General features: G+C 42.6%; 1 protein-coding gene across 2 annotated transcripts in view; it reads right to left on the bottom strand.

Moving 5' to 3' along the window:
- LOC311147045 (transcription factor E2-alpha-like) overlaps positions 1–15,109 on the bottom strand; it is a 37,598-nt gene extending 22,489 nt beyond the window's left edge. For both annotated transcript variants that reach the window (XM_084183652.1, XM_084183653.1), the window contains exons 1-4: positions 14,810–15,109; positions 10,657–10,749; positions 9,701–9,773; positions 3,954–4,027 (exon numbers count right to left, since the gene is read on the bottom strand). In XM_084183652.1, the coding sequence (XP_084039778.1) occupies positions 3,954–4,027; positions 9,701–9,773; positions 10,657–10,710 (201 nt within the window). In that variant the 5' untranslated portion in view covers positions 10,711–10,749; positions 14,810–15,109. The remainder of the gene's footprint in view (positions 1–3,953; positions 4,028–9,700; positions 9,774–10,656; positions 10,750–14,809) is intronic.
- Between the last annotated feature and the right edge of the window lie 592 nt (positions 15,110–15,701).

Genomic DNA, 15,701 nt, shown 5'->3' with positions numbered 1-15,701 from the left:
AGAGAGAGAAGGCAATATAGGCGATTTTTTTTATTTTTTTTTTAAACAGCTCGACACAAGAGTTAAGGAGTGTCGGTTATAAAAAATGTAAATACAAAAACGGTTTAGGCTATAGCCTAATGTCCATGGATCCGACAGAGAGAAACAATGTTTTCTGACTGGACATTTTGTGCTGCTTTGGTGAAATTCTCCACTCTGTCTGACCTACATTCCTCTCGTGTTCTGTAGGCTAGAACATTTACTGAAATAAGGCTATAGCAAATAGGAATAGGCAAATTACTCAGAATGTCACTTGTGTGCTGCCCTGCTGGGCGCTGCGAGACGGTTTTTTACTGCGTGGCGCCAGTCAAGTTCAAATAGGCTAAACCATCGTCTGTCACATCATGATGTCGTCACCATCGATGATAGACGACGCTATCGTAATATCGCCTAACCCTAGTCCAGATAAGACTAGTCATCAGGGCTCTAAAGTGCGACCAATTTGGTCCCATATGTGACTAAATATTTTGCTGTGCGACAGTTTTATTTTGAGAGCACCCGTGCGACATCAAAAACTACGAAATAACACATATGGAATCACGTAGTAACCAAAATAAGTGTTAAACAAATCAAAATATATTTTATATTTGAGATTCTTCAAAGTAGCCACCCTATGCCTTGATGACAGCTTTGCACACTCTTGGTATTCTCTCAACCAGCTTCACCTGGAATGCTTTTCCAACAGACTTGAAGGAGTTCCCACATATACAGAGCACTTGTTGGCTGCTTTTCCTTCACTCTGCAGTCCAACTCATCCCAAACCATCTCAATTGGGTTGAGGTCGGGGGATTGTGGCGGCCAGGTCATCTGATGCAGCACTCCATCACTCCCCTTCTTGGTAAAATAGCCCTTACACAGCCTGGAGGTGTTGGGTCATTGTCCTGTTGAAAAACAAAATGATAGTCCCACTAAGCCCAAACCAGATGGGACGGCGTATCGCTGCAGAATGCTGTGGTAGCCATGCTGGTTAAGTGTGCCTTGAATTCTAACTAAATCACAGATAATGTCACCAGCAAAGCATGCCTACACCATAACACCTCCTCCTCCATGCTTTACGGTGGGAAGTACACATGCGGAGATCATCCGTTCACCCACACCGCGTCTCACAAAAGACACAGCGGTTGGAACCAAAACTTCCAATTTGTACTCCAGATAAAAGGACACATTTCCACCAGTCTAATGTCCATTGCTCGTGTTTCTTGGCCCAAGCAGGTCTCTTCTTCTTATTGGTGTCCTTTAGTAGGGGTTTCTTTGCAGCAATTCGACCATGAAGGCCTGATTCACGCAGTCTTCTCTGAACAGTTGATGTTGAGATGTGTCCTGTGACTTGAACTCTGTGAAGCATTTATTTGGGCTGCAATTTCTGAGGCTGGTAACTCTAATGAACTTATCCTCTGCAGCAGAGGTAACTCTGGGTCTTCCATTCCTGTGGCGGTCCTCAAGAGAGCCAGTTTCATCATATCGCATGGTTTTTGCGACTGCACTTGAAGAAACTTTAAAAGTTCTTGACATTTTCCCGGACTGACTGACCTTCATGTCTTAAAGTAATGATGGACTGTCGTTTCTCTTTGCTTATTTGAGCTATTCTTGCCATAATATGGACTTGGTCTTTTACCAAATAGGGCTATCTTCTGTATACCTTGTCACAACACAACTGACTGGCTCAAACGCATTAAGAAGGAAAGAAATTCCACCAATTAACTTTTAAGTAGGCACACCTGTTAATTGAAATGCATTCCAGGTGACTACCTCATGAAGCTGGTTGAGAGAATGCCAAGAGTGTGCAAAGCTTTCATCAAGGCAAATGGTGGCTATTTGAAGAATCTCAAATATATTTTGATTTGTTTAACACTTTTTTGGTTACTACATGATTCCATGTGTTATTTCATAGTTGATGTCTTCACTATTACTCTACAATATAAAAAAAAAATAGTTAAAATAAAGTAAAACCCTTGAATAAGTAGGTGTCCAAACTTTTGACTGGTAGTGTGTATATATGAATGAATGATTGGAAATGATGCAGACAATTACATTGATCTAAGCCACAATCTGCAATATTAAAGATGATCTAACCCCCCACCCCAAAAAAAAAAAAAAAAAAAAAACATATTCCAATGTGATTATGAGTCCCTTGGGAAACACTGACCAATACTTTGGTTCCTACCCGTCGTTTTTAACTCATACATGGCTTTTTCGTTTGTTTTCATGACAAACACCACCAAGCGTAGAATTAGAATAATCATTATATTTCTATGATTCCAATGTTTCACCCAAGTGTTTTGATCTATATCGCAATACTTGGTTGAAAAATTGCAATTACATTTTTTGCCCATATCGTGCAGCCCTTCTAACAACTTGGTAACTTCACCAGTATATGAAAACATTTGGTGGCACAAAAAGAAAGGAAAAGTGATATCTTCTTCAGGAGATGTGTTTCAAAAGTAAGAAGGATTCATATAGGCCCAATGTAGGCTATACACTATATATACAAAAGTATATGGACATCCCTTCAAATTAGTGGATTCGGCTATTTAAGCCACACCCGTTGCTGACAGGTGTATAAAACCGAGCATACAGCATTGCAATCTCCATAGACAAACATTGGCAGTAGAATGGCCTTACTGAAGAGCTCAGTGAATTTCAATGTGGCACAGTCATAGGATGGCACCTTTCCAACAAGTCAGTTCATCAAATGTCTGCCCTGCTAGAGCTGCCCCGGTCAACTGTAAGTGCTGTTATTGTGAAGTGGAAACATCTAGGAGCAACAACGGCTCAGCCGCGAAGTAGTAGGCCACACAAGCACACAGAACGTGACCGCCGAGTGCTGAAGTGCGTAAAAAACGTCTGTCCTCAGTTGCAACACTCACTACCGAGTTCCAAACTGCCTCTGGAAGCAACGTCAGCACAATAACTGTTCGTCGGGAGCTTCATGAAATGGGTTTCCATGGCCGAGCAGCCGCACACAAGCCTAAGATCACTATGTGCAATGCCAAGCGTCGGCTGGAGTGGTGTAACGCTCGCCGCCATTGTTCTCTGGAGTGATCAATCACACTTAACCATCTGGCATTCCGATGGACGAATCTGGGTTTGGCGGATGCCAGGAGAAAGCAACCTGCCCTAATGTATAGTGCCAACTGTGAAGTTTGGTGGAGGAGGAATAATGGTCTGGGGCTGTTTATCATGGTTCAGGCTCCTTATTTCAAGTGAAAGGAAATCTTAACGCTACAGCATACAATGACATTCTAGACGATTCTGTGCTTCCAACTTTGTGGCAACAGTTTGGAGAAGGCCCTTTCCTGTTTCAGCATGACAAAGCGAGGTCCGTACAGAAATTGTTTGTCGAGATCGGTGTGGAAGAACTTGACTGGCCTGCACAGAGCCCAGACCTCAACCCCATTGAACACCTTTGGGATGAATTGGAACGCCGACTGCGAGCCAGGCCTAATCGCCCAACATCAGTGCCCGACCTCACTATTGCTCGTGGCTGAATGGAAGCAAGTCCCCGCAGCAATGTTCCAACAACTAGTGGAAAGCCTTCCCAGAAGAGTGGAGGCTGTTATAGCCACAAAGGGGGGGACCAACTCCATATTAATGCCCATGATTTTTGAATGAGATGTTCGACAAGCAGTTGTCCACATACTTTTGGTCATGTAGTGTATCTCAATCTGTTTAAAACAATAATAATTATAGTGTTAAATGTTTTGTTAAATGTGGTGCTCCTAACTTTTCTATGTTAAAAGCACCAGTGCTACCAATTATTTTATTTATTTAGAGCCCTGCTAGTCATATACTATTAAACAATATCAGTTTAATGATTAGTAAGATGCCCCGTGTAAGAAAACATGTCCATGTTGATCGGTGTGTAGTCACTGTAGTGTGTAGTATACAGTATGTAGTGTGCAGTGTTCCCTTACCCGTCCCTGGTTGAAGGAAGGGCTGTTCTGTTCTCCTGATGCCCAGGGGCCAGGACCGCTCCGCTCATCCATACCTAGAACACAGAACATGGAACACATAGGGTTGGACCTGCTCACACAGAACCATGTTGGACTGAAAAAGGAAAGGAGATAAGGAGAGGGAAAGGGACCAAAACTAGTAGTAGACTGGTAGTCATTTGCCCAATTCCAAATAAACCTCTAGTCCCTAGTACTCCCCCTGAGCATTTGTAGGTTTGAGAAGTTGGAGATGTGACCAAAATGGCGAAGATTCCACCTAGCCAATCGGAGGGCAAGGGGGATCCATTAAGAGAATGCCAATACCCATCTAATCCTTTAAGATCTACACCAGTACTAGGGAGATAGAGGCTAGAAGTCAATATGCAAGTGAGGGTGACCCAGTTAGGAAGTACTGCTGCTTCCTAACTGGCTGGGAGTGTTCTAAATAACCTTTGGCTGAGCGCTGCAACTTCAGCTCCCAGTGACAGCTCTGCCACCACACTGTCACTTAGTGTAGCTATGAGCTGTAGGAAGTTTGAATAATTAACACCCAGTATGAGCCTCCTACAATCATCCTCAACATTTGCCATTCTCTCACTCTCTCTCTCCACTCCTGTCTATGGCAACGCAGCAGTTGTTCGTACCACCATCCCTTCGCATGACAACGGACTAAGAGGTACACGTCATGCATGTTGTCCCTGGTCAAAGGATTTGCGTTGAAAAGGGGGAAAGTAGGGAGGGTGATTTTAAAGATTGGTGAAGCAGAAATTCCTGCCCTTCTCTCCTCCCCCTCCATCTCCTCTCTTACCGCTACCCAGCATCTCTGGGGGGAAGCTGATGCTTAATTGTGTGCTGATTTGCATAATTGTGCATATTAATAAGGCTTTGCTCTATGAATATTCATATTTTTGTTTTGTTGTCTAATAACAAAAATGGAGAGGGGCGGAGGGGAGCAGGCTGGAAGCGCGACTGGATCTGCCATCAAGGAGAATGATGGGTTCAGAGTGGAGGGAGCTGCTATATCACCGTGACAACTCATCTATAGGAGAGATAGCAGCAGAATCGCAGATGAAGGAGATGAGGGGTTTGTTGCCTCAACGTGACTGTCACTCTCCATGTCCAGCAGTAGAACAGACTCAGAGAGGGCATGTACACAGCAGACATAGAACAGCACACATATGGACCAGTCCTTTCCAATACTGAAATGACACTAGTGTTTCCCCTAGACATTTCTTGCGTGGATTGCAAAGGAACCAATTAATGAGATAGCTCGCACAAATTATTAAATGTGCCTAATATTGTGTAGCGATAAATAAATGAGTTTTGGAATAATACTGTGAAAATGATAATGCCCTTTTAGTGTAAGAGTTGTTTGAAAAGACCGGCTGAAATTTCAGCCTGTTTTGGTGGGATGGAGTTTTGGCCTTACCATGCAGTACATTGGTTAATAGACCCCAAAAAAGAGAGTTCCAAACCTCTCTGCCAATAACAGCTAATTCTCAGTTTTCCCCTCCCCACTCAGGACTGTCTGGGAGCAGTCTATCAAAATTCTTGCTTGAGAAATTGCCCTTTGCTAAGAAGCACATTTAGTTTCTTTTTGACCATTTTAATTTAAAACAATCACATTAAGGTAATTATTAACCAGAAATGATTTGATAGCGATAAAAACGGCTGCAATGGACGTTTAAATATCTCTATGACTCTGTCGAGGGCTGCCGACAAACATTATCAGGAAGTTTTGGTCTGGTATCCTACTACTGAATCAGGCCGGACCTTCATAAGCCACACACTCCTCCTCAAGTCAACACTATGAATAGGCGGCTAAAATGGAGTCATCTGAAGAATGTGGAAGACTTTGCATAGCCGCTGGGGTAGGAAATGAACATGGTGGGTATACCTTACTGCTCTTTAGGAAGACTGACAGATGCAAGGGAGGGGGCTGTAGATCTGAACTGACACCATTGAGATCCACAAAGGCATGGGGCTAACAGGGAGCTCTGCGGGTAGCTAGAACCTCGTACCTCGGGCTATTCATGTGTTCTCCTGAGGAAGGAAGGGACGACAGGAAGTATGGCGCGAATGGAGAAGAGGGGTGTCTGGAATGCATGGAAGGAAGCGCTCTCCTAGACCTTCTGGGGTAAGTAGTAAGTAGCACCACAACTCTTATTGCAAGGTATTTTAAAGGTTGGTGCAGGGATTTGGACTGTATTAAAATGTATGGAGGGGGAGTTGTGTTTGAACCGGGGAGAAAAAAAAGATGAAGAAAGTTTCACACCACACAAATTACTCATATTGAGTGAGGGAGAGGGCAAGTGAGCAACTCTGAAGTAAAAAATCATTAAAATTGCTTTCATGCATATTCATTAGGTCTCCACGTTTTCCTTCTAATTAACAGATCTACTGATTAGTATAAAGGAGAGAATAAGTGAGACTCGTCTAATTAGACGCTCCTTTGTTTTCTCAAACTTCAAATGGCTTCCTCTTGCAAGTCGTTACCATGACAGCCTGATATAAGACATCAAGAACATTAGAGAAAACCACACAGCTCTTGTCCACAGAACCCTGGTTGTAGAGAGGACCCGGTACTGAACTCCACATTCTAATTATACGGATTCATTTAACCAAGAATCTTGAGAGTAGTTTGTCTACTATGTTACCAAGCCATTGCTGATGACAACAACCCTAAAAAAACACGGAGGCAGGAACTCTACACCTTAACCTCTTTTATAGGGTTTACCCCCCCAGGGAAACTTCTGTGACTGAGTTAAGAATGAGCGAGTGAACGTCACAGCACGCTAGCTCAGAGAACGAGAGGATTGAGTCAGGCCAGACACATTCACTAGCGAGTCTCCCCTTTAAACCCGGGCCTCACCACCCCTTTAAGCGAGGCTGGTCTATAATACCACAGGAAGAGATACTGGAAACGACCAGTCAGCCTGAGTCACACAAGCTATGAGGCTACAGAACCAACACACAGGGAACATGCAGGCACATACACACTTCGTTTTTATTGGATAATTCCCCTGGCACTGATTGGTGTATTGTCTGGCTGTCTACACTTTCTTCCTTTCTTCCGTCCCTGCCCTGTATGACAGAAATGTGAGTCACCCAGACACAATACATGATGCCTAATAAGTATTAAGGAGGAGTGTGATTATGATTTAGGGAATGTCTACAATGGATACGCAACAGTATCTTGTGTGTTATATGATGTGCCTGAAATGATTAATAAGAGCCAGTGTTATGATGCTGGGAGGACAATATTCAACACCAACTTGAAATTACACATTTGAACATGATTAGGCATGCTACTTTTCATATTGCAATTAATTTTTTTATCATTTCAGTTAGAAGCTACAAGCATTATATTCTGGACAATGTATGTTATGTTTAAAGTTGTGGTTTGATCAAGTCTGACAGAATATGCTTCTATACCTCCTGTAGCTCAGTTGGTAGAGCATGGTGCTTGCAACGCCAGGGTTGTGGGTTCGTTTCCCACGGGGGGCCAGTATGAAAAATGTATGCACTCACTAACTGTAAGTCGCTCTGGATAAGAGCATCTGCTAAATGACTAAAATGTAAATGTAATACCGCACAAGGAATCCAATTCAAGAGCAAATCTGATCAAGTTACTGAATTACCATTTCCATTCACATGAAGGAAAGTTCCTAAAGAACAGAAAGTTCATGCAAAACGCATACTTTCCTCTTTTGCATTTCAACCCAAGCCAGAGTTTAAAAATACCAGTTCAGAATCTCAGTTTCTGATTGCCAGTAAATGAAACTTGGTCGGAATGGATTTGCACAGACACCCAAAGTCAGTGAGAACTAGGGATGCATGACAACAACCGTTCTTATGGGTACAAGTCTCCCAAAGACACAGATCTGTGATCAGCTTACCCTTCCCCCAACATTCACCATAGATCAGTACCTTGGGTCAGGGTAAATTCATCCTAATCCATGACAACCATTTTCCACTCTACAGGGATGAGCACTAAAAAATAACTACAGCTCATCTAAATCAAATCTATAAAAAAGGCAAGGCAGAGCAGATACTAACCAATGCTACCAAGGAGATGGTAGTGCAGAGAGACTAGGAACCTTCCCTCAGAGAGCCTCTTCCTCCTCATTGTGAGATGATGGGTAGGGGGCTTCCAGGGTGAAATCATACACTGGGCCACATATGCTGCCTGCCTATCTACTTCTCTCTCTGCGGCCCAATCCCTTTGTTTTGGCCTCTGATGAGCATTGTGGAGACCTGTGCTGAGGGCTGCCACACAATACCAGGAGCAGCCGTTGGATTGAGAACAGTAACAGCCTTCTTCTGTAAGCGTGCACCTTTTGTCGCTACAAAAGAAAATCTAAGTGGCCCTCAAGCTTAGAGAAACACTGTAGATTGGTTCCCCGCTTCACCTACTCCGTCCCTTTCATCTTATTTCTGCTCCTTCAATATCCTGTTTCTTTTCAGGTACGACCTGAAAATACCTACATCAATGGTTCAGGGGATCGAGGAGGGCGAAAGAAGGTGATTGGAGGAGAAGAGGGGGTGAAGGAAAATGATTGGTGGAGAGGAGAGGACAAGTGATTGGGGGGGTGAGAGAGGGTTGAAGGAAAGTGGTTTGAGGCCGAGACAGAGAGGATGCAAGTTGGATGTAGAGCAGGGTTCTTCAATTCCGGTCCTGGAGGGCCGAAACACTTCTGTTTTTTATTTCTACCTGGTAGTTAATTGCAGTCACCTGGTGTCCCAGGTCTGAATTAGCCCCTGATTAGAAGGAGAGGATGAAAAACAGGTGTTTCGGCCATCCAGGACCGGAATTGAAGAACCCCGATGTAGAGCATGGTTCTTGTGTTGATCTTGGATGGTTATCAACAAAAGGAGATGGGGTCTATTGAGGGATGGTGGTTGGTTAGTTGTTTGGGGGTGAGGAGAAGCGAAGAATAACGGAAATAGTTTTTCCCCCCACAGGGTGAGTGATTGGGAATTTGGGGGTGAATACGGTCATTTCCCATCACCCCTCCTGTTTTAACACCCTCAATAGAGCGTGATGGAGAGGCAGCAGCTGAGAAGGTGAGGGAGGGGACACCGGGAGGGGAAGACTGGAGCTGCTTCCTTTTCTTTATGAACTTTATTAACAAACATCTGGAAGGAGAAGACTGGTGGAAGCAATATGGTGGAATCATATCCAATCCTTCGACCCATCAGTGATAATGAAGGACAGTATGCCATTTTAGCCAAAGCCATTTTAGGATATTTAGATTATTGATACAGCTACTGTGATTTGACCTCACTGAGAGCACTCCCTACGGGGCAGTGAGAGGAGGGACAGCGGGGGGGATGAAGGGGTCAGAGGTGGGACAGTGGGGAGGGTTCTCCGAAGACAAATAAGAAAGTGTTGTTGAAAGGGTTGTAACAGCCCATCGCTGCCAAGCTGTTCCTTAAAGACATCTATAGGGGACCATTAACAAGCAATAACAACATTACTGGAGCAGCTTTAGATGAGAAGTAGGGGAAAGGTGGATTTTGACCATTTTAGATCATATGGTCACATATGAAGACCATGTTGGTCAAAATGTTGTTGTACTATCACCAAGGTGACCTGACGAAGACCATGTTAACTGAAATGCTTAAATGATTGTACCATAATTAGGCTTTATTGAAAAGCTAATTGGGAGCCGTAAGCAGTCAGTGGGCATTTATTGTTGTATTAAAACCAAAAGGGCAGGTCTTACCGGAGCCTCCAAACTGGCTGCTGGCTAGAGTGGTGGGCCTGTTCTTCCCATTTGACACCGGTGGTGCAAACATCTGAAACAGAGACAGACACTGGGTCAAAAACATTCAACCAGAAATGGGGTATAAAAATAAAAGGCCCTGGGGCCATATCCACAAAGCATCTCAGAGTAGGAGTGCTAATCTCAGATCTGTCCATACAATCTTATTCATTATGATCTAAAAGTCCAAACTGAAGCTAGATCAGCACTCTTTGTGGATATGGGCCCTGAACTTTAAAAAAAAAACAAGCAGAAGTCTCCTTTTGACATCTATGTCTTGAGAAAAATGGCTAGCCTGTGTGAAACACTTCACAAAACGTGTCATCTTCATTAGACTACAGGAACCCAAAGCTGCTCTTAATAGACACCAAAGTACAATAACAACGATTACATTACACCTCTGATGTTACATTGTTCGGTGCTAGGCGCTAATTGAACCTATCCGATAGAAGGATTTAGTCGTTTTCAGTTAAGACTACCGCAGCTGTCAACAGTGTGAAGCAATCGAAAAAATGCCAAGCTAGGAGTTAGTCATTGATGCGAGTGACTCACAAAAACTGCCCAATGACAACACAGGCTGATTGAAAACATGCTATTCAGTTTACGTACCAACCTTTTATCTCAAACAATACAACAAAAAACACATACTTTATTATAGTTACGAGACATTTTAGCAAATGGTCATTGGCAAGTCTATCTTTATGGGTTTGGATTTATATACACTGTCTTGTTTCTACAACAAAAAGGTGTGTTGAAGTGTTACTGTGTACATAAACTATTTATCTAAATATAAAAGAGATTATGTGTACTAGACTACAAACAACCTACTTTATACCCGAAGGAGGTGTTCAGGACAAATATATTATAGTATTGGGAACAAAGATATTCTAAGGCTGTTGACAGTAAAGATGTCTCACCGCGCTGAAATCCAGCAGGTCGCTGAGCTCCTTGTCTGTGCCCACTGTAGCCATTCTCTGCTGCTGTTCCTTTGGCCCTCACAGTCTCAGCAACTGAGGGGGGGAGAGAGAGAGAGAGAACTGATCTTTTGTGGGATAACAGACAAACTGGCAAAGTCTAGAGCAGGATTGTCAAACTCATTCCATGGAGGGCCGAGTGTCTGGTTTTTGGTTTTTCCCTTTCAATTTGTATCCAATTAAGACCTACACAACTGGGTGAGGGGAGTTCCTAACTAATCAATTAGATTCATTGGTAGAGCATGGCGCTTGTAATGCCAGGGTAGTGGGTTCGATCCCCGGGAACACCCATACGTAACAATGTATGCACACATGACTGTAAGTCGCTTTGGATAAATGAGTCTGCTAAATGGCATATTATTTATTATTATTAATCAAATACAAGGGAGGAGCAAAAACCTGCAGACACTCTCCCTCAATTGAATGAGTTTGACACGTGGTCTACAGCAGGAGTCTCCAACAGGTCGATCTCGAGTTACCAGTAGCGCGTAGCCCACCTATGAGTAGCTCGCCAAACAATACTGAAAGTACATGCAATTTTCACGTGTTGCAGCGTAAACTGTCAAACTAATCTCCCAAGTATCAGACACCGCAAGCTTCGAGCTAATATATAATCAACACAACATTGACATTATCCCACCCTGGTTGCCCACTATTAGCTTAAAAAGCCAAACCTAAAACAACATCTGCCAATAAACTTCCAGCAATATTGCCCCTGTCTGTCTGTGTGGTGTGTGCGTTTGTCCATCACTCCGTGTGTAGGCCGTTGATGCGATAACAGTCTTGTGGGTTGACAGAAATACCTTCCCCAAAACCTTCTCAATTAAATGTTAACTGCAAAGTAGGCTTATCTGGCAGAAGTATAACATGAGTAAGTATATAATTTGAATATACTATTTGCATACTTTGCCATGTAATGAGTAGCAACAGTAAAGAACCATTGTTAGACCAGGACATTAGACGGCACATTCCTCACTCGTTAGATACAATTAAAGGGGAATTACACTCAAATCTAAATGTGTTTGTTTTCTTCCACACCTTAAAAACAAAAATAGTCTTCTTATGTGATTTAAGCATTGGCATGGACACAGGACATCCAATTTCGTTGTTTCTTTATGAACAATTGTAATTTTGAGTGAAAAACAAAAAAATCTAAAATCAGGAAAAATAAAATGGAGAAAACATCATGAGGAAATATATAACTTAATTTGTACGTGGGGGGCTCTCAAATTAGCTCTCATGCTAGAAAAGGTTGGAGACCCCTGTTCTAGAGGTACAAATAGTTGAAAGACAGAAGAATCAGAGTGACAAAAGCGTGAAGTCAAATCTTACTAAATTGATTCCTGTGTCAAGGGTACATTTTCAGCGTCATGATTCAAATCCACCAACAAATTGCTTATTAAGACACCAAGATTTCTCTATACAAACCATTAAATTGATTGCAACCACTTTTTACTGTGTGGTTAGACCTCTCTTTGGAATGGATACATCACATTACCATATCCCTTGGCAGAACATAAGTTTACATTTGACAGAGCATGTAGTGGAGGTGGTTTCCGTGATAAGTGACCTTGTCTGAGACCTGAAGACTCAAGTTTGCTCCCTGAGCAAGGGGCTCCCATGCAACAGTCTTGGGATACAAAAGTAAATCAGGTTTGATACCCAGTCGGCCATCATGATGAAAATGTCATAAGCATCGTGTCATCATGATATAACTTGCCTTCTGTATAGAATGACCAATGTTAGGGTTGGCAAAACACACAAATCACCATTTACACACACATACTTCAAAGGCCATTAAGAGGGTGGGATGGCACAAATATAGCCTACTAGTTATTTCACTGCTACAAGTTTTCCTGCTCTGTTATTGAATTAGATGCAAATCTTTCCCATTCATTTGGAATTGTGGCCTGCAGATTTGTGCTACATAACTCAATCTATAAAACAGGTGCTGTGGAATCCCTTGAGGTAGGGAAACTACTGGCAAACTTACACTCTGGGATGAACTACTAGTGTTGCTTTAATCATTGGGTATTACAGGTTCTGAGCACCTTTATCAGAGATCTAGCGTCACATGAACTCTGGGCTTTCCCCATCAGACAGCTATCTGGAGTATGGCCTCTGGTCTACCACAAAGCCAATACTCGCCTCTCTCCTCCTTCCTCAGCCCTGGCTGCCTCTGCAACCTAAGAAACCAACCTGCTTCAAGATACTCTCACCAAGAACAATACCAGCCACAGCATCAAAGGCCATTACATATGCTATGAAATGTCTGAATATTACCACCACAGTAACCCCATTAGTTTGATCAAACAACGCACCTGGTTGTTTTCCGTTTCACAACATTTCCCCCCGTTTGTACCTGATGAACACAACTCAGGTCTCAAGTGTCTTTCTCATAAACTTCAGCCAGAGCTTCCAGGGTAATGTGACAAAAATGGACATCAATGTAATAACTCGAGGTTTAGGCAACGAAATCTATGCGTTCCTAAATTCAAACTACACAACCATCTAAGCAGGTGAATGAACAGCTCAGGGCACTGACAAGCCCTGGGTTCTGATTGTGTGAAATGATTTCAGACACATCAAGAACAAGAGTAGCCTATGTGTGCTGAGCATCAGTGTTATTGGTGATGGTTAGTGCACCTTCCCTCGGGCAGGCAGCATCTGAAACACTACCAGGCAGGCAGCACCCCATGGCCAAGCACAATAAAGTGCAAAGATCAGAGGGGCCACATGCAAAACTGTTTGGTAAACTTGTGACTGTGGGGAATGTAATCATGAATATGCTATATGATTGCTAAATAAGCCTTGTAAAAAGTATACTATAACCTACTTAGAATCACATGATCAGGATGTTTTTGATGGACATGACAAATATAAAGGAGCACACTGACACATGCATTGCTATTGAAGAGGAATGTATTATGATCTTGTTGGTTCAGAAAATCTTGCTGCAGCAGACGTTCAATAGTTGCCTGACAGTTATCTGAATGTCCCATTCGCTGCGGTCAAAAGAAGGAAATCTGCTTCCTCCCTAAAATCGAAGTTTCATAATGGGCCCCACTGACACCCCACAACCCCCTTGCTCCTGCCCCCCCCCCCCAAAAAAAATACTTCGGCCATCCCGGTCGGCGAATCTAAATTGTTTTTTAGGATTTCGACGGAAGCCCTAGAATGCAGGTTTTACCATAACAACAACAAAAGCTTTATCTCAACCCAGAAATTATATTGTTCAGTTCGTGCATTTGGCATGGGTGAGAAACCGGTTGTGAACTAGCTGTCGAATACACACGACTTCTCCACTAGCGTATTACTCTAGAACACAAAGAGAGTCAGGCCCTGACAAAGTTTGTGATAAATGCTAGAACAATGGAGTAAGAGTTGCTCTCCTTGCGTATTCAATTCAATGGGGCTGATGGAAAAATGATAATAAAATGTGTTGAACCGTGCGTACTTACACTGCGAATGTTTCTGTTCAAGGGGTTCAACGCGAGAGAAGAGGGTGGGGGAAAAGGAATTTACTGCCAAATGCGAAATAAACTGAGTGGAAAATGTTGAGGAGCACATAACTAGGAATTGATAGAAATAAGATCATTTATTTTATAATACACGTACGATGTAAAATATCAAACAGCCTATTTGACCCAGAAAATAGAGGCATGCATGCGTGCCTTTATGGGCGCAACTTTACTCTACACCACGAAGTTTTCCTCTAATTATTTAACCAAATGTCGAACCGTCTAAAACATTTCGTTTGTTATTCAAGAAAATATTGATACAGAAGTGGCAGTAGTATCACTACGATAATTTAGCCGTTCGAACTGGCATGTTAGGTTACTTTTAAACTTGACAATGTTGTCCAAAGTGAACAAAGAAGTATTTTCCCACAAGGCTGCAAGTAGTTACTGCCCAACTGCTGCATATGCTCGCTCCCATAGCCCAGGCCGGACAAAAACTGAAGACCCCGTTTTCACCGGCCGTGCTACTCACACAACTCATTATTCTTGGCTAAAGTTGCACAATGCCCCCGCAAAACATATGCCGGGCAATATCATAATATCGTTCACTAATATACAGCGTGTGGTGTGTTTACCTTTCAGTAACCTCTTTAATTATGTGGCATCCAACAGGAAAAAAATGAACGCTTGGAGTAGAGAGAAAAACAAAGTTGGGGATATATTCCCTCTCTGTGCTCCGGACTGTAGATGAAGAGCGAACGACGATATCGTGTGTTCTCCCAAACCTTTATTGGTTCGTTATACAGTCCACGTCACGAAAATGAAACAATGTATACAAATATCTTCATAACTCTTGTGATATCTCAATCGATTCTTTAAGTTGCTACAATTGTAACCATTTTATCTTCCGAGTAGACATGTTAACAGCCTCCACATTGTCGGTTCCAAACGATTATCCCTCCGCGGCTTACGAGGACCTTAAAACACCAGTGGTGTCCGATTTCAAACGCCCTACAACTAGACACTGCCGTTTTAAATAAACATCCAGTAACACATCGATATGGTGAAAAACTAAAATACTGTACAGCATCAGTGTTATTGTCGTTGCATTAAAATGACATATTTTTTAAATCGCAAACCATGAGAACTACGTCAACTTGCGGAGGGAGACTGCGGAAAACCGAAGAGTGACAGACCAGAAACAGTGTGAGATGGAACGATAATACCGCAGACGCACAACCAATGGTATGCCACGAGAATCTGATTGACAGTAAGAAAGTCCAAATATATATCGACATTATTCGTTGGGCCTGCCTCCAATGTTACCCCATCATGGATCCGCTATGGTCCGTGCTTTGGACAGCATTTCATTTTAATAATGTGTTTAACTGCAATAACAGTGAATTATGCAGTTATTGGTAAAGGCTTAACTTGAAAACCATTGCAAACTATGTATCTTCATATTAGATACAACAACAAGCCATACATATAGACTATTTGCACAGGGCCTATACAATTCAGTCACAA

Source organism: Coregonus lavaretus (genome assembly GCF_964263955.1).
Source record: "Coregonus lavaretus genome assembly, chromosome: 19".
Classification (NCBI taxonomy): Eukaryota; Metazoa; Chordata; class Actinopteri; order Salmoniformes; family Salmonidae; genus Coregonus; species Coregonus lavaretus.
This window is presented reverse-complemented; position numbering and strand designations above follow the sequence as displayed.